At 45.3% G+C, this 22,988-nt stretch overlaps 3 protein-coding genes and 1 pseudogene across 5 annotated transcripts; 2 read left to right on the forward strand and 2 right to left on the reverse strand.

The window, feature by feature from the left end:
• Nucleotides 1–789: 789 nt before the first annotated feature.
• LOC146193795 (uncharacterized) lies at nt 790–1,462 on the reverse strand (annotated as a pseudogene).
• Nucleotides 1,463–14,291: 12,829 nt separating this feature from the next.
• LOC146193796 (uncharacterized) lies at nt 14,292–16,690 on the forward strand. 3 transcript variants are annotated; one of them, XM_084602835.1, is made up of 6 exons: nt 14,292–15,300; nt 15,363–15,431; nt 16,004–16,060; nt 16,139–16,192; nt 16,259–16,306; nt 16,565–16,690. In XM_084602835.1, the coding sequence occupies exons 1-6, from the start codon at nt 15,262–15,264 to the stop codon at nt 16,610–16,612; spliced, it is 315 nt and encodes a 104-aa protein (XP_084458961.1). In that variant the 5' UTR covers nt 14,292–15,261; the 3' UTR covers nt 16,613–16,690. The 3 variants fall into 3 exon arrangements, with proteins under 3 accessions (XP_084458961.1, XP_084458960.1, XP_084458959.1); XM_084602834.1 differs by having other exon boundaries at nt 16,139–16,306; XM_084602833.1 differs by lacking the exon at nt 16,565–16,690 and having other exon boundaries at nt 16,259–16,441.
• On the forward strand, nt 16,679–18,935 carry LOC146193797 (uncharacterized). Its single transcript, XM_084602831.1, has 3 exons — nt 16,679–16,805; nt 16,863–17,622; nt 17,699–18,935. The coding sequence occupies exons 1-3, from the start codon at nt 16,782–16,784 to the stop codon at nt 17,914–17,916; spliced, it is 1,002 nt and encodes a 333-aa protein (XP_084458957.1). The 5' UTR covers nt 16,679–16,781; the 3' UTR covers nt 17,917–18,935.
• A 1,754-nt stretch (nt 18,936–20,689) lies between these two features.
• On the reverse strand, nt 20,690–22,580 carry LOC146193798 (uncharacterized). The gene is made up of 2 exons (XM_084602832.1): nt 22,346–22,580; nt 20,690–21,593 (listed from the first exon to the last, which is right to left on the reverse strand). Exons 1-2 carry the CDS (start codon nt 22,425–22,427, stop codon nt 20,944–20,946), a joined length of 732 nt encoding a protein of 243 aa, XP_084458958.1. The 5' UTR covers nt 22,428–22,580; the 3' UTR covers nt 20,690–20,943.
• Between the last annotated feature and the right edge of the window lie 408 nt (nt 22,581–22,988).

Below are 22,988 nucleotides of genomic sequence, written 5' to 3' on the forward strand. Positions count from 1 at the left end.
ATTTTTTGCCGGAAAATAAAGTTGATTCACTCACTCGAAACCGCGTGGCCGGTTGCATACAGCCTCACCTACAAGCTCGCGTCCCTCAAGGGTGCGCGTGGCTTAGTGTGTCCCGCCTAGCGCTGCCCGATCGTCTCCTGCTGCCTTGCTTTCTAAGCCACCTTCAGTCACGCGCTGCCGCATTTGGCTACTAGTGTTTTGGCCCGAATGCACGGCTTGCGGTATAGACTGGTTACAGTGCTGAACTGCTTGCATCTTGCGATTTTTGTTTATTTGTGTATCAGTTTTATCCTGCCCATTCCCACATACCAAGAGTATGAACTGGTATCGTCGACCATTTTGCTGCGAAAGCACCGTCTGATCAAGTTCTTGTCGTTCCGGCAGATGTAAAAGGTACGCGCGTACTGTTTTCTTCAGTTTTGCTGTGCGAGTAATTTTGGGGAAAGAAATGCGCGCGCAACGGTTGTTTTCCTTGCGCTGTCATTTAAACGCAGCATATTATGTGCACACTGCTTCATTTCACGCGACGTTCCTTTTTTGCCAGTTAGAAAATTAATATTTCGATAATACCTTTGGGCTTGAAAGATTTTTCACGCGGAACTTGCCCTTCGCTGCATTCGCTCTTTCTTTCCAGTTTATTCTTTGTATTGCCGTCCATTTACTCGTGGTAGTCGCCTATCTTGTGACCTCGGAATATATGCAAGCAGCCGCCGACGAAGACATCCTCGCTGCTGATGTGTGTGATGATCAGGCGCTGACCATTCCAAGGAGGTTGTTTTAGACCCGTCGTCAGGCGATTTGCTCGAGCGAAGAGGCATCCGCGCTTCTGCATCACGGTGTCTGTCCACACGAGCGGCCGAGTGTGTCCCGCCGTCACCCATGTCTCGTCCAGGTAGAAGATCTTTCGGCCTTCTGGCATGGTAGCGCTCCACGTCACGGAGGTAGCGATTCCGCCAATTGCTGATGTTATCCCGGTCAATAAGCAGCGAGTTGCTGCTTCTCTTTTCGTGGTTGAAGCCGATGTCGGCAAGCAAGCGACGCACAGTACACCGCCTTAGTGATGAGAGTTACACACGCTCCGAGAACCCGGTAGTTATCGTCTCGACCGGTATCTCTCTGCGGCGAAAGAAATCATGCACACGTGACCTCAGCGCACACAACGTGAAGCTGTCAATCTTCACGCTGCGTTTTCTCTTCTCTGCATTGCGTGGGCGCTGTCGCGACGGCGTCGTCAGTTTGCCACCCGAAAAATGCGCAGCTTTAACTTCCCCCTAACCCCGAACACAGTCCTTCCACTGACATCGAGCATGTCGGCGACAAACTTGCTCCTGTCCTCTACGTTGCTGCATTCAGGCTCCCTGTTACGCCAAAACATGTAGCAGTTGAAGATCATGTTCCGTGAATCGCCGTTCAGGATGCTGCAGCTCTTGTTCTTGCCGAGGCTCCTTGGTGGCGTGGTCATCGATGCGACACAAAACTCGTTCGGCAGCAAAGGATCACGTTCCGATGTCACCTCGCTGGGCTCCATGGCGGAAAAGAATGCCGTGCGCGAACTCACGACATTGCAGGTTCGCAACCGAAAAAAAATGTACCAAGCAAAAAATAAGCCTAGCACATTAAAAATAATCGTGTGAAAACAAAAAGTATATATGAATCTTTTGCTACTGAGGCAGACTGCTTTATAACTACACGCCCGGTGCCGTCGATCTTGCTCCGTAGTAGACGACGCACAGTGCTGTAGAAGGCACGGAGTTAATTTACTGTCGCAATCCGGCGTGTGCTGTAGCATTTCCATCATGATAGTTTTACCAAACTACACATCAAGACATACAAATCTGATTTATTCCAAGAAATACGCGTTTTAGAAGCAGTCCAATTTTTTGAGCGGGACTGTTTCTTTAGTCGCGGAGGCAGTTGGCTGCTGCGCTTAGGTCATCTGGGCAGGGCCTCTGCTGTCTTATAAAGGTGTACCCGACTATAATTCACTCCAAAGATCAGAACAACGCGACACCTGGTTATCGCCCCTACGGTAAAACCCGTTGCAAGGTTTGCAAAGGCATGAATACCACGAGTTTCGCAAAAAGCACTAAATCCGATTTCCAACATTCAATCAATGGCAACTTCCATTGTGACTCATCTAGCATTATTTACCTTCTTGACTGCAGCATATGTGAGCAGCAATACATACGAAAAATAAAAACTACATTCCGCCTTCGGTTCAACAACCACCATGCCCATGCCATCTCGCTTAAAAACATGCCATTATCGAAACATATAAACCTGGAACATCACTCGTTCGACTCACTAAATTTAACTATTCTCCAAGGGAGCTTCAAAAACACTCGAGAACGCGAACCAACGTAGATCTTATTTTAATCACAAATTTAATACCATTCAAAAGGGTCTTAACGAGAATCCTGGGACCCTATCGTTTCTAGATGCTCGCCAAACCAAATAACCTGCTAATCTTTTTGAAATGGTTTGTCTCTTATACCAAATTATTATCCACTTATCACCCAAGACTTCTAGTGTCGTGGATTTTTTGTTAAAAGTTAATTGAGGAGAGATTTAGAGGTCGTACTGCTGGCTCACGCTACAGTCTCTCGACGCCCCTTTTTTTCAGCACTGAAAATAGAGGCCAAGGGGGGAGGGGTTGGAGCGTTTCCGAATTCCACACACCGCTGCTACTGACCCATTCTGTAGTCCGTACTGCGACGCCGGCTGAAGACAACCGAAATACGACGAGCTTAGAGTTCTCTCGACTCAGAGGTGGCTGTTCACTCCAGTCTCCCCCCCCCCCCCCCTTCTTCTTTTTTTTTATTTTGTCCACAACCCAGCCCACCGCTCATCCTATGCAGAAGGCACAGTATACACCCAAGGCAACCGGCGCTAATCGCACGCGCTGACTGAGTCTTTTTTAAGCTATGCGCTAACTCCGAGTGCGAAGCAGTTTTACCTTCTAGTGCCTTCCCTCTAGAATACCCGCGACCGCACACGCCACATTCACTACATCTGTTTGAACTTATAATGACCGGGGAAGGTAATCCGCCCTGCGTTTGTCCGTTCTCTCTTGTCTATTCTTGTCTCCAGCGTCCCCCAGTCCTCGACCCCACCCTCCTTCTACATTTTCTCCCTCCCCTTTTTTTTTCCTTTCTTTTATTTGTTAGGAACCGTCCTTACTCGAGGCAAATTTATTGTTTGGTTTAGTTTGTAGCTGTGACTGCTTAAAATGGCAGTCCCAAACGATGTAACACAGTCTTAGTAAAGGTCGGGCTCCGACTGAAACGTCGACAACAAATAAATGTGCCTCTAAGAAGTGTCTACTCTCATCAACTTTTAATTACGGAAGCCAACGTAAACTTCTTCGTATAATATATATATATATATATATATATATATATTGTTACGATACGGCAAGCCGATGAAAACAGGAGAACAGAGGACAGAGAGATGGTCGATGACAGTGAGATTACGTTCAATGAAAATGTTGCTGGGCCTAGCGCGAGCGCTCCTGTCCGCGCCACTGCCCGCTTTTTCTTCCTTGATGTCGTCCGTAACATGACCCGGGGCCACTGAGCGATCGTCCCGATCGTGGACGTGGAAATGCACGATGTTGACGATTCCATGGCATGATGATGGGCGTGTCTAGATGCTTGAAAAAGAAGAGGAAGAAGGAAGAATAGAATGGCTTGCCGGCACGATGATTCGAGATAAACCTTGGCAGGACACTCTCGGGCCACACGTTGCCACGACTCGATGGCGGAGGCCAAGGCACGCACCGCATGGCATAGGCAGGGGATAATGTCTTGAAGTGTAGCGGTGTCTTGGGTCGTAGGGTTCTTGGTCGGCACATCAGGTCAGTGGGGTCACATTTGGTCATTCAGGTCTCTCCTTGTGTCTTGTAGTCATGTGTGGCGTCTCGGGTCAGTCTCTCCTTCGTCGTGTCTTGTGGTCGGGGCGGGGGGGACGGGGCGGAGGAACGGCAAGGTCTTGCTGGATCCGGCAGGCTGGGGAACAGCCATGCAGTGCCTCCTAGCCTTTCGCCGACGGCGCAAGAAGTCGCAGAGCGCTGATGCTCCGGACCAGGATGGGGGGGGGTGATGAAGTACCAGCACCTCCAACCAAATGTTACGATAAGGCAAGCCGATGAAAACAGGAGAACAGAGGACAGAGAGATGGTCGATGACAGTGAGATGACGTTTAATGAAAATGTTGCCGGGCCTAGCGCGAGCGCTCCTGTCCGCGCCACTGCCCGCTTTTTCTTCCTTGATGTCGTCCGTAACAATATATATATATACATATAAGCAGAGGTAGGGGCCCGGCCGAAACGTCGCAAATAAACCATTGTTTTCGTTTGTGCGCCCCTACCTCATCTTAAACATACTTCTAGATCCTGGAAGACTTTATAAAACATATATATATGTATATATATATGTATATATATATATATATATATATATATATATATATATATATATATATATATATATATATATATATATATATATATATATATATATATATATATTTAAGAGAGAAAGGGGTGCCGTAGCGGAGGTCTCCGCAGTAATTTGGAGCACCTGCGTATATTTAATGTGCCCTGATATCGCACAGCACCTGGACGCCTCTTCGTATCGCCTCCAGTGGGTGCCACTTGGAGCCGATTGGCTGCTGAAGAACAGCGCTAATGGTCACACGGAAAGCGTCCACTATGATGCGTGTAGACACGCCAGTCCTTGGGTGAATGAGAAGGACCGAACCGATGAAAGCTTGCTTTTCAACTGTGAAAGCAGATTGGGCCTCCTCCGACCAGAAAATCATGGAGGAGGTCTGTTGTGTGAAGGAGGTCAGTAAGTGATTGCAGAAGCTGGGCGCAGGGCGGAGTAAATCTTTATGAGAAATTGACTAGGCCCAGAAATTTCCCCAGCTTGCGCAGGGTAGTGGGAGCTGGAAAGTCTTACAAAAGTCTTGATGTGGGAAAGGAACGAACGTATTCTGAATGGCGAAATGTACTGACCCAGGAACGCGAGCTTAGAACACTCGACGATACGTTTGTGGGCATTGACCACCAGGAAAAATTGTTGAAGCCGTTGAGTGTTCTCGATGGTGACGCTCATGAACATGCAGTGTGGGACTCGCGGCGAGGACTTCATGACTGTATGCGAATAGTGCCGGAATTGCACTCGTCACCTTGGCAATAAATCGTTGATATGTCTGAGCTGTGTTTCGAAGGCTAAAGGGCGTGCGATTATACTCAAAGAGTCGAAAAGGGGCTTTAATGCCGTCTGTGGTATATAGGAATTAGCGTGCAGATACGAGTGGGAACGGTTGCCTTCGTAAAGCCAGTGATAGAAAGACGCGTCTTGCTATCGATGAGGCGATGGCGGGGCATATTGACGTCTAGGTCGAAATGGGCCAGAAAGTAAGAGCCAAGGAATGGCTGATGAACTTCAGCTAGAGTGAAGACACCGGAACGTGCGCCGTAGGCTAATGTCGAGAGGGAGGGATCACCGTCACTCATCACTTATACGTCTTCGCCACTGTACGTGGTCATGATGGATAAGTTCGCCCTGCCGGAGCGCAGGTCCACTCGCCTAGACTTGTCGGACAGACTTGGAGTTCGGCAGTGGACTAACCTCGGCACCCATGTCGACGAGGAAGCGCAGGCCGGAATTGTGGACCAGGGCTAAGAAAAAGCGGCTGTGTTTCAGCGCTGGGTCACCAGACGCCATCAGTGAGCTCGCATTGCATTTCCCGACCAATTGCTTAAGGATATGGTTTCTATCTGGGCTAACCACACCTGAGGGTTTTTGCGTCAGAATAATGGCAGGCGAAGCTGAATGACTGCAAACGTCGTGTGGGAGAGAGTTAGCGTCATGCGGAATGTCGTCTCAAAGGGAAAGGTTACCGGGGTTGGTCATTTCCAACTTCGAAGACACCACTGTCGGTCTTAACGTGGTTACAGCGGAGCAGCAGAAGTAGGTATGCAACATATCGGGCTTCGATGACCGAACTGCGCTTGCACGAATTGCACTCCGTGCACTTAATGCTTGACTTTATTTTCTTTTCTCTACATTCCGACACGTGGACCCTACAGTTTCAATGCTATAATAGGCCAAGGGCGGCCAAAACATGCATAAAATGTTGCAGAGTTGACCTCACAGTATGGTTGTCAGCAGAGTGGTTGAAAGAGAGCAATGGTTAGCCTTGACCGCCTAGTAAAGAGCAGAGACATTAGTCTGCCAACCAAGATCCGTATAATTCGTGCTATGGTCTTTCCAGTTGTGATGTATGGATGCGAGAGTTGGACTGTGAAAAAGGCTGACCGCCGAAGAATTGACGCATTTGAATTGTGGTGCTGGCGAAGACTCTTGAGAGTTCCTTGGACTGCCAGAAGATCAAATCAGTCGATATTGTCGACCATAAGCCCTGACGGCTCATTGGAGGGTCAAATTCTAAAGTTAAAGCTCAGCTACTTTGGTCATCTGATGAGAAGAGAGGAGTCGCTGGAGAAAGATTTGATGTTGGGAAAGGTTGAGGGTCGCCGGAGAAGGGGTAGGCAGCGAACGCGATGGTTAGATGGCATCCTCGAGGCACTGCAGATGAAGTTATGATGGTGAAAGACCGGAAAGAGTGGCGTGATATGGTCCATAGGGTCACGAAGAGTCGGACACGACTGAACGACTGAACTGACTGACTGATGGTTGTCAGCAACAATGACCACTGCCAGAGTGGGCTACACCAACTTTGCTGAATATTTATGCGACAACGTTAGCGATCCCTTTATTCTGAAAATGCGGCGTGGACGTTTTGAGCGAAAGAATTGCTGGCATAATACTGGCGGGCAGTTGCCGACAGGTATAACGGTCGTGCTTGGCTGGTCGTCATGGTGTCCGATATCACGAGGCTGCATGATACGGCAGAGATGGCAGGTAATGCCAACTTGGTCTTAGCATTTGATATGCGAAGGTAATATCAGAATTCCCACTCTCAGGACCCTGCAATTTCGAGGCGGACGCTCTTCCCAGGCTATGCCGACACTTAAGTACAGCTTGCGCAAGGCGAAGATTTAATTCTCTGTCGGGTTGTCTTTCTCCTCAGATATTCTCTAATGGCTGTATGCCAATGAGTATTCGTGGAAGGGTACAGACACAAAATGTTTAGAATAAGCGAATCACGATATTTTGTTGGGCGAGTTGGTAAACATTCAATGGTAATAAACACAGCGCAAACAAGAAGACATGGACACGATAAAAGGAAGCTACAAAACAAGCAAGTAGCTAAGTGATCTGACGTGAACTATAATGGGCAAGGGAAGGCGGCAAACACGTCCTATTAACACTGTCGCATCCTACTATCAAAGGCTGCGTTCAAGCCTAGCCCCAATATTTGTCATGCCAGATTGCAGTGGTGATGATAAGAGCATCTTTTTGTCAGCATCTTAAGATAGGAAAGAGGGAAATTTCTATCGTTACGAGACGGAATTTCGGGACCTCCAGTACATATTTCTCCTCCAAAAGTGACTGTGTGGAGGTCGCAAAATCACGCCTACCACGATCTTAAGGACCACGTGCCGCAAATTATGAAACCCACGCATTTTTCTTTTTTTATTCGCAAGAAAAGTACAATATTTCAAAAAACAAGGAGGCTTAATTCATTGACCATCTTGTGAATGCCTCTTTTTTATTTCTTGACGCAGCATCTTTCGCACTTCGACTCTGATTCAAAATGTTTTCCGGTACATAAATATGCATTACGACCAACACAGCTCGTTCCGTCTTTGCTTAGGAAGTACCTGGTCAATCTGTAAACCTTGTTGCTAAAGTCTTCACTCCGATTGCAGGTATACTCGCATTGTTCGCAGCAGTCGCATTCATAAGCTCGATGAAAAAACGCTGTAAAAGAAGTTTGATTAGTTCAATGTTACATTTCAAATGTATATTTATATCAGGAGTAGCTGCTGTCTTGTGCAACAGATTGCTTCGACAAAGCATTTTTATTTATTTTTCTTTGCGTCTCAATAATTTCATCAATCCTCCTCCAAATAAAACAAACACGTATTCAACCCACATGTATAAATAAATTTAGGGCGTAAGTTATGAAATGAGAAATAAATTTTTAAGATTGCCTCAGCACGAGTGCGGGAGGGAAGAAACGAGGAGGCCAAAAGAAGTATTTATGTAAAAGTACTGCAGTGTATTTCCAGCAACTCTAAAACTGCAATTTGTTTTTAGGAATGCAATAAACTCCCATTAACAAAGGGTGTCACTCATAAAGACATAATTCGCTGTCGAATAATAGTGACTGCGTTTACAGTTGGCATTCAAGACCGTGATTAGGAGAGTGGGTGATTTGATTTAATCCAAATTACCTGTCATGTGCTCATTATATTAGGTGATGAGCTGCTGACGAATTACGAATAATGCTGGATGGTATAGAGCGAAAAAACCTCAAAGGCGAGTCTAAAAAACAGCACGCAGAAAACTGCAGTAACTTTTAGCAACCTCTAAAGAGGGCAGCCATTGAAGAGAGATATGAAAGTGGGGGAGGAGGCATGGAAACACATCTACTTTGGGCAGATGATAACTAAAATTTCTACACATCGAGCATCGAGGAACAGAACAACTAGAACAAGAAAAAATTATTGATTTGGTTTACAGGGTTTGACTAGTTCAGGATAGCCAAAAAGAAGGTGACTTTGAGGATTCTTGGGAAAACGTTTTCTACTTTGTGCAGTCTTCAATCCTGGCATAAGAAATATCAAAATATAGCTTTTTGAATGTTCTATCGTTGCCACGAAATCGGCGCACATTTTCATCAAGCCGCACGGCGCGAGGCCCGCGCGGCGTCGCGTGGAAAGCATGGAGAAAAAAAGGCCTCCTTCTCCGCGCGGGAGAGCGCATAGCTTTGTACGCGTTGCCCGGGGAGGACGGTGGTTCATCGGTCTGGAATCCGCCAGAAAATTCCAGAATCTTCTATGGGACCTAGCCAATGACGACGCGCGGCTCGACGGGAGCAAGAGAGAGCGCTCTAACCAGCGAAGCTAAGTGTGTGTGCGCGCTAGCTTTGGCGCGTGTTAACAGACAGACGCGGCGCGCCCTATTTAAAGAGACCGCGTCGCTTGTGCTGTCAGTCAGTCAGTCAGTCAGTCAGTCAGTCAGTCAGTCAGTCAGTCAGTCAGTCAGTCAGTCAGTCAGTCAGTCAGTCAGTCAGTCAGTCAGTCAGTCAGTCAGTCAGTCAGTCAGTCAGTCAGTCAGTCAGTCAGTCAGTCAGTCAGTCAGTCAGTCAGTCAGTCAGTCAGTCAGTCAGTCAGTCAGTCAGTCAGTCAGTCAGTCAGTCAGTCAGTCAGTCAGTCAGTCAGTCAGTCAGTCAGTCAGTCAGTCAGTCAGTCAGTCAGTCAGTCAGTCAGTCAGTCAGTCAGTCAGTCAGTCAGTCAGTCAGTCAGTCAGTCAGTCAGTCAGTCAGTCAGTCAGTCAGTCAGTCAGTCAGTCAGTCAGTCAGTCAGTCAGTCAGTCAGTCAGTCAGTCAGTCAGTCAGTCAGTCAGTCAGTCAGTCAGTCAGTCAGTCAGTCAGTCAGTCAGTCAGTCAGTCAGTCAGTCAGTCAGTCAGTCAGTCAGTCAGTCAGTCAGTCAGTCAGTCAGTCAGTCAGTCAGTCAGTCAGTCAGTCAGTCAGTCAGTCAGTCAGTCAGTCAGTCAGTCAGTCAGTCAGTTCGTCAGTGTTTTGCGATGTGCTCGCCTGTGCTTCGGCTGGACACCCGGGGGCTTGCCAGCAGAGGGTGATCCCTCTGCTGGCAAGCCCACGGACCTTCAAGGGAGCGGCGCTCGTCTCGTATGGCGGCCACATCGTGACTCTTGAGGCGTCGGACTGCAACAGTGCCCGGTGAACAATTTGGTGTTTGTTTATGTAACTCTCTCGTGTTTGATTTGTTGTAAAGCCTCTGTGTTATTGGATCATCCTGTAGTTGCATGCTTAGCGTTTGTATTCTGTGAACCTCTCGTCTGTTGTATTTCAAGTGATCTTGTGTATTCCTTTGTATAGTCTCTTGCTCTACATAAATTGTGTTTTGTTTGTTACTTCTGACTCCGATCATTACTCTGGTTTGAACCGGCGACAGCTGGGCACCAAACGGCCACCCCCTTCTGTCACTACTAGGTAGTTGAATTCCGGCTGAGCTTGCCACGCAGGACGAGGGCATCTCCTTCGCGACCGGAACAGCTACCCCCAGTCACTCTAAGGGTGTCTGGGAGTGTGCGCACCGTTAAGGGCGCATCGTTAATAATAGCCCCTAATTATTAACGGGTGACAACCGTAAATAGCAATATTATTGTCATAAGGGTTATATGTATACTTGAAAAACTCCTCAGTTCTGAATTTTCAAGAAATAATTTATTATCTCGAAAAAGCTTGATAATTTATAATGGAAATGGTAATAAAGACTGCCTTGTTATAAAAGTGACATAATGCCTGTTTTCTGAAACACATAGAGGTTAAAAATATCAAATTTTTCATCCTTGTTGTTTAACCTTATATGACTGAATCAAAACTGCTGACTGAAGATGATTAGAAACGATATTTTATGAAATATAATATTTCAATTATTCTGCTGCAAAATAAAGCTAATGGTACTTATTTACTTGGTGTTATGAATAGCATAAAAGTTTTGTTTACCTATACAAACGACACACACATATATATATATATATATATATATATATATATATATATATATATATATATATATATATATATATATATATATACCCTTGAAATCCTTCTGAAATTCCGCGAGAACGTATAGGGCTTCAATATAAAAAAAAAACAGAAGCATTAAAATATATCATGATGTAGAAAGAATGTTACACTGCCTCGTAAATTATAACAAATATTTTGTGCTTATGAGCACATTTTTATTTTAGTGCTCTTAGAAAAGAGTAGTCACAACTCCCATCCCGCAGTGGTTATTGGGAGTCTGGCAATCAAAATGCAATGATACGAATTACCAAGGAGCAAAAATTTTATATGGTAAACCTCATTTTGCAGAGGGGCTGTTCTCATAACGGCACTGATAGTTTGATAGCAAAAAGTTCGTTTTCAGTTTGGTCTTCGTGTATTCATAGCACCGCTCACAATTTTTTTCGTTTCTGAATATTTTGCGGCTAAAACTGGCACATATTCTGGCATGTTTTGTAGAGGGTAGCTACGTGCCATCTTATTTCTGATAAAAATTGACAAGCTGCTCTGGGAACTTTGCTCTGCAAGCTGGGTTATCAAACCGCACTCGATATTGCTGCCGTTCCAGAGGACCCACCTGTCATGCCTGATGAGCTTTCCTTGTTGCAGAAACGCTATCAAATGTTGGTGACACAAGAGGGAATAGAAATGAAGCAGCCGGTATTCAGACTGATGAAGTGTAACTGCTACACAGTGAGCTAAAGGCAAAGATATTAATTCCTTGGGTCCTTAGCTGGTCACTAGCTAATATTTATTTATGAACCCAGCCGATGTTGTAGCTAGCAAGGTTGTCTATAGACATTTTTCTGCGGCTAACATAAATAATCATAAAGGTTCTATGCTAATCACACCCGCACCCGTCGATAGCTATATATATATATATATATATATATATATATATATATATATATATATATATATATATATATAGGGGAAATGAGGGTGCTCGTTATAATACATGAAGGAAAGAAGCCAACAGTCGGCGAGGCCAAGGAAAGCGTTGGGGATGGTATTTTGTCTTTTTTTTAATGCTGTTACTTGGATAATCGCAGAAATTAGTAATGAAATCTGTTTAGGGGAAAGATAATTAAACACAAAGTAGAAGAAAAAACAACGTGCTGATGGTGGGAACGGAACCCACGACCTCTGAATATCGAGTCCGGTGCACTTCCAACTGAGCTACATTGGCCGCTGTCCCCCCTGCTACTTGCTTGGGTATTAATTGTTGTCTGTATACGAACCTTGAGAGTGTTCGCCAGCGCTACCCTCAGCCATAGCGGCTGACGTGGAACGTCCTTTGTTACCGCCAGCGTCACGTAAAACTTGATCAAGAGCGAGGGAGAAAGCGGTGCTAGAACCCTATTACGCGGCCGATGTAGCTAAGTTGGAAGAGCACCGGACGCGATATTCGGAGGTCGTGGGTTCGGTTCCCACCATCGGCACGTTGTTTGTTCTTCTACTTGTGTTTAATTATCTTTCCCCTAAACAGATTTCATTACTAATTTCTGCGATTTTACAAGTAGCAACATTAAAAAAAAAGACAAAGTACCATCCCCAACGCTTTCCTTGGCCTCACCGATTGTTGGCTTCTTTCTTTCATGTATTAAAACGAGCACCCTCATTTCCCCTTAATTGATCTGCTTGTAGCTTACGGGAGTCTCGGTTCTGGCAGTCTTGAAGCAATAGGTAGCGTAAGAGGGTTCTAGCACAGCTTTCGCCCTTGCTCTTGATCACGTTCTTCTTGACGCTGGCGTTAACAGAGGATGTTCCACGTCCGCCGCTATGGTTGAGGGTGGCGCTGGCGAACACACTCAAGGTTCGTATACAGACAACATAAATACCCAAGCAATTAGCAGGAGGGCCAGCCGTCGATGTAGCTCAGTTGGAAGAGCACCGGACGCGATATTCGGAGGTCGTGGGTTCGGTTCAATCCATCGGCACGTTGTTTTTTCTTCTACTTTGTGTTTAATTATTTTTCCCCTAAACAGATTTCATTACTAATTTCTGCGATTATCCAAGTAACAACATTAAAAAAAAGACATAAAGTACCATCCCCAACGCTTTCCTTGGCCTCGCCGACTGTTGGCTTCTTTCCTTCATGTATAATAACCAGTACCCTCATTTCCCCTTATTGATCTGCTTGTAGCTTACGGGGGTGTCGGTTCTGGCAGTCTTGAAGCCATCCCTATTGCAAAAACCAGTGCCACTGGGAGCCAGCGCCCCAGCGCCATACCTGATTATGGTCCCAGTATGACGCTGGACACTGGGCGCACTGGGACGCGGCATACTGGGACGCGGCATACTGGGACGCTCCGCGCTGGCGGCACTGTTCGCCCGGGAAAAAAAGGCGTGGGATAAAAATTAAAAAGTAAAAGGTAACGAAACAAGTTAGGTACATAAAAAAAACCTAAAAAAGTAAAAAAAAAATTAGTGCACCAAGCGTGCCTCGAACTAAGTCCCTAGCTACATACCAATCCCTAGCTCAGCACGCTAACCACTCGGCCAAGCCGAGAACTAGGTTTTCTATAAACATTTTTGCATTTTATGTCATGACCCGCATTTATAAGGTTGGGACTTCATGTTTCACAGTCTACAGGCCATTGCTACCGCTCTAACAATTGCAACTTCTTGATCATTTTAGCTTGCTGTCTGCTCTCACGACTTGCAACTAATGTTCTGGGTGCCTATGCGCGCTATTTTGTGCACTGGAATCATTTACACATGTGGAGTTTGACATCGCTGGCAAATTTGCCAACGCCGTCTCTTGGGTGGTGCACTGCTACCGTGGGCGTAATTTTCGCTGAACACGGAGCTTTAGTAGAAGCCTTCAAGGAAAAACGTGCCACCGAGCTTCAATACCGGCAAGCGCCGCAGCGATGACCCTAATTGCGTGTAACTAAACTTTATTTGTATGTAAACATTGCGGGAAGCGTTGCGATGACCGAGGGCTCGGCTGCTTGATACGCAGAGTAAGAAGGAGCGCGAAAGCTTGAGAAACACGCCAAATATTATGTATTACAAGCGCTGTATGTTGTTGCTTTTTCTCTCATGGACCCATCGCTCGGTAAACTACTCTCTTCCTCGTTTTAGTTTTTCTTTCTGCTGTTGATACTGGGCCGTGGTGCAGGCTACGCTCGCCTGCGATTGAGCCCGCATTGAACATTTTGGCAGTAATCATTGTGTTAGAGTGCCCTTAAGATCAGCTGTGAAGTTGCTTATGCATGGTAGCCCACATTATTCAATTCCAGCTTTAGTAGTGCGTTAATCGTCAGTCTGTCATGAGATCGAGGCGCGGCGATCGTTGTCGCTCTCGAAACGCTCGTAACGACCTATCGAAACATGGAAACTCTAGAAAAAAGATATTGCCTTTGTTTTCTTACAAATGCGCAACGACGTCGCAGCAAAAAGCGCTTGCTTGAACCATATTTTTCATATGCCCCCCGATGGTAGATTGAAAGTACGCTGTTGCCCTGTTGGCCCCTGAGGGATGCTACTCCGGCTGACGCCGCAGGCCGCACCGGCTATACACGATTTTACTGAGGGCGGCGGGGAAGGGAGGGGAGTACTCTCGAACCGAGTGCTTTTCCGGCTTCCCATGGTTGCCGACTGGCAGTGGGCTGTTACATCGCCATCGGTCACCGTGTTTTGCTTTCTGTTCGTGGCTCGAAGCGTGCGTGTGTCACCTCTTGCAGTTTTCCAGACTTTGCAAAACGAATGCTGCGATGCCGTTCACGGCTCGAACATCATCTGGTCAGCATTGTGTAGTCGTGGGTTGTGGAAACAACCAGCGCAAAAGGAAAAGGATCGCCGACAGTGCTTGCGCTAAGCATGCTGCGCCCAGGTCTCAGTGCGGGTGCGACATGTTCATATTGCACCGCTTTCCAGTCGACCCCGAGTTGAGTCGTCAGTGGACTTCGCTGGTCAACAGAAAGAATTTTTTCCCGAACACAAACTCGCGCGTCTGTTCCCTGCATTTCGTCGATGGCAAGCGAACGGAGCAAAACCCACTACCGATGCTAAATCTTGGCTACGAGCGAAAGGCAAGTACGAGGCTCTCTTTCTTTTGCGTGTGTAGTAATGCATGTAATTTGCTCATTGCAAGGCGGAGATGTTTAGTTTGCTGCATTTATGTACATGAAAGCGCGTACTTTTTTTACACTTTTTTTTTAAGCGATCACAAGACATGTGCGAAATGTGCTGGTTGTCCACAGATTGAACTTAAAACGCTGGCGAGAACGCAAAATTATAGCTTCATAACTTGACCATCTCCGCATGCGAATTACAAGAGCATGTTACGTTGTATTTGTTACAGGGGATCTACGGCGCGTTTTTTTTTATTGTTATTATTACGCGAACACCAGGCTTGTTATCGGCAGTGGTGCGAAATGTGCTGGTTGTGCACAGATTGAACTTAAAACGCTGGCGAGAACGCAAAATTATAGTTTCATAACTTGACTACCTCTGCATGCGAATTACATGAGCGTGTTACGTTGTAATCGTTACAGGTGATCTACGGCCGCAGACGCCTGATGCGCGATGACCATGGTCCACCACATGCCAAGTGCAAGGTCAGACTATTGAGTTTGTACAAGGAAATACTGAAACTCACTTTGCTTTCTTTGCGTTTTAGAGAAAAGATGTCCTCAGTGATGCCTCAACTGACTCATCTGACACAGAGCAGCTGACACCACAGCAGAATGTAAGAAATGCACTTTTATTATCATTTAACAACTGTGAGCTGCTCTACAGGAGTGAGCAGAAGTACAGACAGCAAACACAATGTTTAGAAAAAAAAAAACAATGCACTCCCACATGTTTGGCTCAAATAATTGCACAGCTTCAAACAACTTCACAGGATTAAAAAAAATATGGCATTGGTTACAAAGGCATTAAGTAAGACATTTGATACATTGGCAGGATTTAGGTATGCATCTATGCTGATAACATGATACAGCAGGAAAAGGAATTTGTGTAATGCACTGGCTTTTGAGCATGATTTTAGACCATCGAGCAGTTAGTTCCCCTCACAGTGTAGCATTTGTAGGGAAAGAAGTTTTCCTAAAAGAATTCAGTGTTGAAGAGGTCTAACGCAGATTGATGTCTGGAACACACATGTATGGTACACAAAAATGTATGTAACAATTCCCACCAGAATTTCCTCAGCAAACATGCTATTTTCTAGTGAAGCATGAAAAGTGTATGGAGAAGCGTGTTAAGCATCCCATGCTGAATTATTTTAATCCAAGGTTGCTGTTCAATGTATCATTACAGGTCTCATCTGACTCAGAGGATCCCATAGCAAGCCTCCCCTCAACCAGCAAACGCAATGTTAGTGTGCATTTTCTCTGATGCTTTGCACCATGTTGCAAAAATAGACTCACAACAAATGCACTTCTTTGTTAACAGGTTGTTTGTATTGAACATGACGCGTGCAGCCTGCCTTCCAACCATGAAGAGAGTGTAAGTATGCGTGATCTGAAGATTCCTGTGTGGCTAAGTTGTCATCTAATGCACTTTATTTCACAGGTCACCTGCAATGCTCAAGATGACTCTTCTACCAGCAGTGAACCAGATGTAAGCATGCATGCAAACATAAGAGGTACACAATATGCTGTAAGCCTGGAGCCTATTTTACCACTCTTGTGCTTGTCTGCAAGTAGTTTGCTTCTTGCAGCCTGTTTTCCAGTTATCTGTTCTCAATTCACTTGAAATTGCAACAACAGACTTACTACTTGCATTGTCTTAAAGAATGCATGTCAATTAAACTTGTTCTGCAGCAGTAAACTGCATATTAAGTAGCATGCTGTCTAAGCTTGCAAATGCCTTTTTCAGACAAAATGCTTGCCGTTCCACCTTCTCGCAACTCTCTCCGAAAGCTGATGCTGCCTCATCTCACCCGGACGATAGCTTTGAAGCAATGCTCGTGCAAACTTCACTTTTCCAACAACTAAGCCAACCTACAGTGGCTTGATTTGAACAGCGCAGCAGCAGAGAAATGCTTTAAATTTTTGCTATTCTTTTGCAATAGGTGGCTGTTGGAAACAGCAGTATGCCACAAGAGGAAAGAGAAAAGGTAACTTGCATGTAAATGTATTCTTGAAACAAGATACAAGTTTGTTTATTATTGCAGGTGGAGATGAACGACAACTCCACACAGTGGGAATGGGTGGAACCAGACCACACATATGCTTACACAGAACACGGTGCAAGCATTCCTCTTACGATGAGAAGCATTCTCTTTCAATACTTAACACCACAAGATGTGCATTTCTATACTGGTCTCCATGTTGATGCTTTCAACAAACTTGTTCTATTGTTGAGGGCCAATGGCACAAAAGCAACGGGAGTCTTGAGCTTAGAACAACAGCTGTTGCTCACACTTATGAGGCTCAGACTTGGACTCCTTTGTGGGGACCTTGCAAAAAGGTTCAACATTTCTGTCTCAACGGTGTCAACAATATTCTCAAGTATGTTGTCCAACTTGGCTAAAGTAATGGAAGACGTAGTGGTTTGGCTGCCTCGGTCAGTAGTGTATGACAGTATGCCAGATAGCTTTGCCAAGAATGGCTACGACCGCACAACGTGCATATTTGACTGCACGGAGGCATGGCTGCAAAGGCCAAGAAAATTAATGGCTAGGGCGCAGAGCTACAGCGCATATAAAGGAGCAAATACTATAAAGTTTTTGACCGTCATTGCTCCCAATGGCCTCATCATGTTTGTATCAGATGTATTTGGCGGTAGAGCCTCTGATAAGTACATTGTTCGGAAGTGTGGTGTGGAGGACTATTTACTGCCAGGTGATGAAATTATGGCAGATCGCGGATTCAAGCTCGAGCCACATCTCGAAGCACAAGGAATCCGCATGAATGTGCCGGCCTTCACCAAAGGTATGTAGACTGTTTTCTATATTTCACCTCTGGTTTTCTAATAATTCTCATAGTTTTTTTTTATCTTTGCTTTCAGGAAAGAGCCAACTTTCTGAACAAGAAGTGACCAAAACCAGGCGAATTGCCTCACTGCGCATCCATGTAGAACGTGCGATTAATCGGATAAAGACGTACCGAATTTTTAAGCAACCTTTAGCTATCAAGTCAAGGAAGCACATTAACATGATGGTTTTTGTGTGTGCCGGGCTATGCAACTTGAAGGGCCCTCTGATAAAAGACAAGAATAAGGATTGAACTGTGATCCCTACATTGTTAGGCTTTGACACAATTATTGCAAATCATGCACATGAAGTAGAAAATGCACTAAAAAAAGACATGACCAACATTGCACAGTACAATAAACTGCTGAGGATCGCAGAGATCACATTGCAATGAGGAAGTTTCTACTGTGTGTGTTTCTTAAAAGAAAGGCAGCTTATCAACTTGGTTATATCCACTGTGCCAGAGCAGTCTTGTCAATTAGCCCGGACCTGTTTTACCTGGGTTAACCCATATGTCCTTCACACTGATGTCTCTGGCAGGTGGTACTTCGGAGGTGACATGGCCAGGCTCTACTTGGTCGTCGCACTGTGCGACATTATGAGACCGCAACATGTACAGAGTAGCAGGAGCTCGGGCACTCATTTGTGATGGGAGGGTGGGAATCAGCTTCACAGATCCTTGGATCTCGTAAGACATGTTACCCATAGGCCACACAGGTACATCTGTACGGCTTGGTTAAAGTGGGGCTTTACATCTGTGCCAACTGGTCTTTCAAGTAATGGGATTGCTTACATTTTATAAGTATATGAGAGATAATAGAGGCATAAAATAACAGAGTAGCAGTTAAGCGAGTATCAAATTGTATGTACATAATCGAGGAGCTGCAAATGGGAGCCATTAACGCTGTCCCGTCATACCCTTAAATGGTAGATAGTCAAAGCTGCCTTGAAATGACAGCCAGCCCTGCTGCCTGCTTTTACAGCTTAGGCACTATTATGCTCTGAAAAAAGCTTTCAAGGGTATCAACATGGGTCTCCATGAACCCTTCATCTTTCTGAATTGGAATCAAAACTCCACCTTGATCCACATGCAAGTACAAGTAGCAAACAGTGCTTCCCACCAGGTTTAGGTGCAGCTGCGCTTGAACCTGGTAGTAGTATTTATGAGATGTCTTCAGTCTACCTGCTGCATCTAAACAAAAATCTGTTTTGCTTTGCCCTTCCTTAATTATTTCACTTGGATGCGTGTTCCGTAAGCTGTACAGGCATTTCACTTCCAAAAGTGCCGTGGGGTGGCAATCGCAGTACAACAAACCATCTGGACTGCAGCCAAGATAGGGATAGTCTGGATGTATCATAAGGCCACAATCCTCAAGCCTGCCATTTGTATGCTTTGCCTTGAAACCAGCTAGAGCACGCTCTTTTGCAACGGGCTCACAGTTAATGCCATACCGCATGGCAGGGCTGGTTATGCTGTTAGCATTAAGTAGTCTCTTTAATAGAGCAGTGCAGTTTAAGCGCTTCGAGCGACAAACATCTTTAAATACTGAAGCAGTTATTCTTCCCTTTCGATGCAAAAACCACGCAGAGCAGTGTCTTTGCTGTCTTGTGGCAGCTTCAATTTTTTCTGCTGTGGTCAACGCAATACTAATCCTTTTAACCACTTGCTCACTTCCGACTGGAGTTCCAAACTGGAGGCTGCAGAGCGGTCTTTCAAAAGTAATTTCAAAGTCTCCCAGAGGCTGTTTCAGCTCCACGTTGTTAAGTGGCTCTTCACTGTTCTTTGATGGCTGGCAGGCAACCTGAAAACAATGTCTTCGTTAGTCTAGTGATAATTTTTATTAATAAATGCAAAGCATCTAAGTGAAAGACTGATTTTGACAGTTAAAGCAGCAATCAAAGGGTCATAACATTATTTGTCGGTTTGCAGACTGCGGGAAAGCTGTATTATTTTACTGTAAATAAGGAGCTTCCAAGCCTGCCAAACTGCATTCAGCAGTGGGCTTGAGATCATTACTAAAATTGCACTCCAATTTGAAATAAAGTAACAAGCACTTAAGTTATGTCCATGCATGACTAAGGCTCATGCACTTTTGTGTCATTACCTTTTCTGAATGACCTGGAACCTGTACCCTCTGGACAGTTGCTGGTGCCATAATGGGCTGCTTGCTCTTTCTGGTAGCTGTCAGTGTCTGGTGAAGGAGGGTGCCTGCACATGAAACCACACAATGCTTAGTAGCCAGTTTCATTTCATGAGAGGCATGCTCATGAACTTGCACCTGCATATATTACAGTCATTGTACTGCCTTCACTTCCAAAAATGAAACAGTGCAACAAGGACGAGAAAGAGAATGGATGGGCACAGTGTTCACTTGTAACTGTAGTGATCAAAGGAGTGAAAATTAGGTTCTGATGACACAAACGCTAATATATCTCCAATTTAATAAAATTTGACTGAAGCGTGTAACTAGCACATTTCAGGGTTCGTAAACTAAATTTGGCCAATCAACTTAACATGACACATTCCCAAAATGTTGATCCCTTTTACTCTTACCGAACTATTTGTTAATATGTTCCATTTTAGTTTATCTGTACAGCATATAGCTTCACTGCACATATAGCTTTCATATAAAATGCAATCACCTCTTTTTAAGGAGCACCGCAATGCCCAGCGGGTAGCTTTTTTTTTTTTTTTTTTTTTTTTTTACATGAAAAGCAGGGTTCTTTCTCTCCTAGGAGTATACAAACAAATAAAATCTTACCAGCCAGCCAGAGTACTCAAGAGTGGTTTCCCTTCACTTAAAAGGGAATTAAAATTTTGCTACTGGTGTCCTGTATCGCTGATAATAAAAAACTTATTAGCCACACACCCATTAAGAGGAATATGCTTAGATTCAGAAAAAGATTTTATGGTGAATGTATGCTCGCAAACAGATTCTTCATGGTGAGAAGATTAACATTTGCTCCATTTCTGAAAATGATGACTGCCTATTACAAACTGAGAGGCAAACTCATTCCATGCTGTACAAATGCTCTATTTTTTTTCAATCAGTATTTACTTGAGTAGGCACTGCACTTGTCTGTGCATTGTTTGTAGTACTCATTGTGCTGTTGAATTTCTAGGAATGAATGCCAGTGATATTGACCAGTTTGCCCCTTCATTGTTGCAAAGCCTTACTCATCCTAACACGACAATTAACAATGTTACCTGATATTGACGAGCAACAAGGCACAGTTATAACACCAGTAGTCAGCTTATTTAACATGGATATGTGTCATCTCAACAGCACTTACCAGGAACATTGAAAAGCTTGCCATATGGTGACTTCTCAACATGGCCCATGAGTTCTTCTTTGTTCGAAAAATGTTTAATCTTTCGGGTCGGCCTTGGGTCGTGTGTGCTTACGGGGTCCACCGTTGATCTTTTAAGTTTAAAAGTCATAGAATTGAGGAGAGCCGGCTCAACATTTCTTTTCGTACCTCGATTCCATGCCGCTGCCTTATCGGTGCAAGAGCTGCCGGTGATTCCTAGCTGGACGCCCATCTCCAGCTTCCACAACAGGGCGCCAACATGGCTACAAACTCGTGCCTTTCCAGCCATACACGAGCAGCCAGCTGTGACCACTTGTCCCTCTTTTCGTAAACAGGCCCATGACAACCATGGCCTTTTGTTAACTGCCTGTGAAGGACGTATATCTGCCTTCACATATACGATATTAGGAGCTGCTTCATGGCTCAGCACCTGGCCCACCCAGCCACACTGTAGCTGATTGTAGGATTCGAGGCTTTTGTATGCCTCTGCCTCTTTTAGGTCACAGGCCTTCATTCTAATTAAATAGCACACAATATGAGCACTTGTTATGTCCGGCCATAATTTGGTGTCATCAGTCCATTGCTGAACAAACAGAGGATGAATATGGGTGCCACCATCTGAAAAAAAAAATTAAAGGTTATTAATATACAGATACCTGCAAAGGCCCGCACATATGCAACCACAGCCGCAGCTCAATTGTATATTAGTACGGTCATGAGTTCGACATATCTTGGAGTTGTTTCTGCCTCCTCAAAACTGCAACTGTTGCAAAAAAAAAAAAAAAAAAGAAACGGTTCCTTGCCTGAATACAAGGCACACAAACCTAATCGGTCGCGCAAAGGCGACAGGAGCTGCCAATCGTACGCACATTTAGATCACTAGGCAGACTATCAACCAGCATTTACTTTCACACATCATCATACATACTGCTCTTACAACCAGACACGGTAGTGTAGTCAGCGCAAGAAAGCGTGGAGTCATCCCATCTAGTCCTTTTCAATTTCACATTTCATGGTACGGCGAGTATTTTCACAATATAAAGGCACGGATACGCAAGACGAAGGTTACCACAAGAGCACGCGTAGTGACCAAGCTAGCTCGGATAAACTATTAGGAAAAAATTACGCGTAGTAGCGCAGTACATATGAAATGCGGCCGAAGATAAACTGTGCGCGGGCTGTCGGAAGTGCGGAACGCTAACTCATCAATGTCGCTCAGGAAAGCGCAGTTAGCTCCGACGACGCCATCGTCTTTCTTTCCATTGAATGTCAGGTGACCCGTAGCAAACACAAACCGCAGCACGTCAGCTAACCGCTAACAAAAAGTGCTTACTTTCAGTATTTTAGTAGTAAGCAGCAGTGACACTCACCGATTATGATCGTTTGCTCCGTCGATACAGTAGCTGCCGGCTGGCTGCTTGGACCACCGCCGCTTGCTGCCGCTTGCGCCATAGAGCACGCAAACGGTTGCGGTTTTTAGCTAACCGCTGCTATGTTTTTGTATTTGGGTTGCCAGCAGATGCTTGCAGGTTCGCGCGTTTCGCTCCGGCCACGGTTTCAGAGGTATCGCAGTATCACGAAGCAGCCCCACATACAATACGCAGCCCCAGTAACAGCCCGTAATGGCGGCGACGCTACGCGGCGCTGGAATCTAGCAATATGGCGGACTCCAGGTATCGAAACTAAAATTGTGTATACTGGGGCACTGGGACCAGTGCGGCCCAGCGCGCATACAGCGCTTCTCCCAGTGCATCGCGGATGCCAGCGACACACCCAGCGTCAAAAGTCTAATCCCAGCGCTTTTCTCCCATCGCACCAGTGCAGCCAGTGTCTTCCCGTTACTGCTCCAGTGAATATCGCAGACCTCCAGCGTGCCCAGCAGATCCAGTGCAAAACCAGCGCGAAAATCTTACTGGTTTCGCACTGGAGACGCTGGTTTTTGCAATAGGGATAGGTAGCGTAAGAGGGTTCTAGCACAGCTTTCGCCCTCGCTGTTGATCACGTTCTACGTAA

The sequence above is a fragment of the Amblyomma maculatum genome, chromosome 4, assembly GCF_055883805.1.
Source record: "Amblyomma maculatum isolate TAMU_Amacu chromosome 4, ASM5588380v1, whole genome shotgun sequence".
NCBI lineage: Eukaryota > Metazoa > Arthropoda > Arachnida > Ixodida > Ixodidae > Amblyomma > Amblyomma maculatum.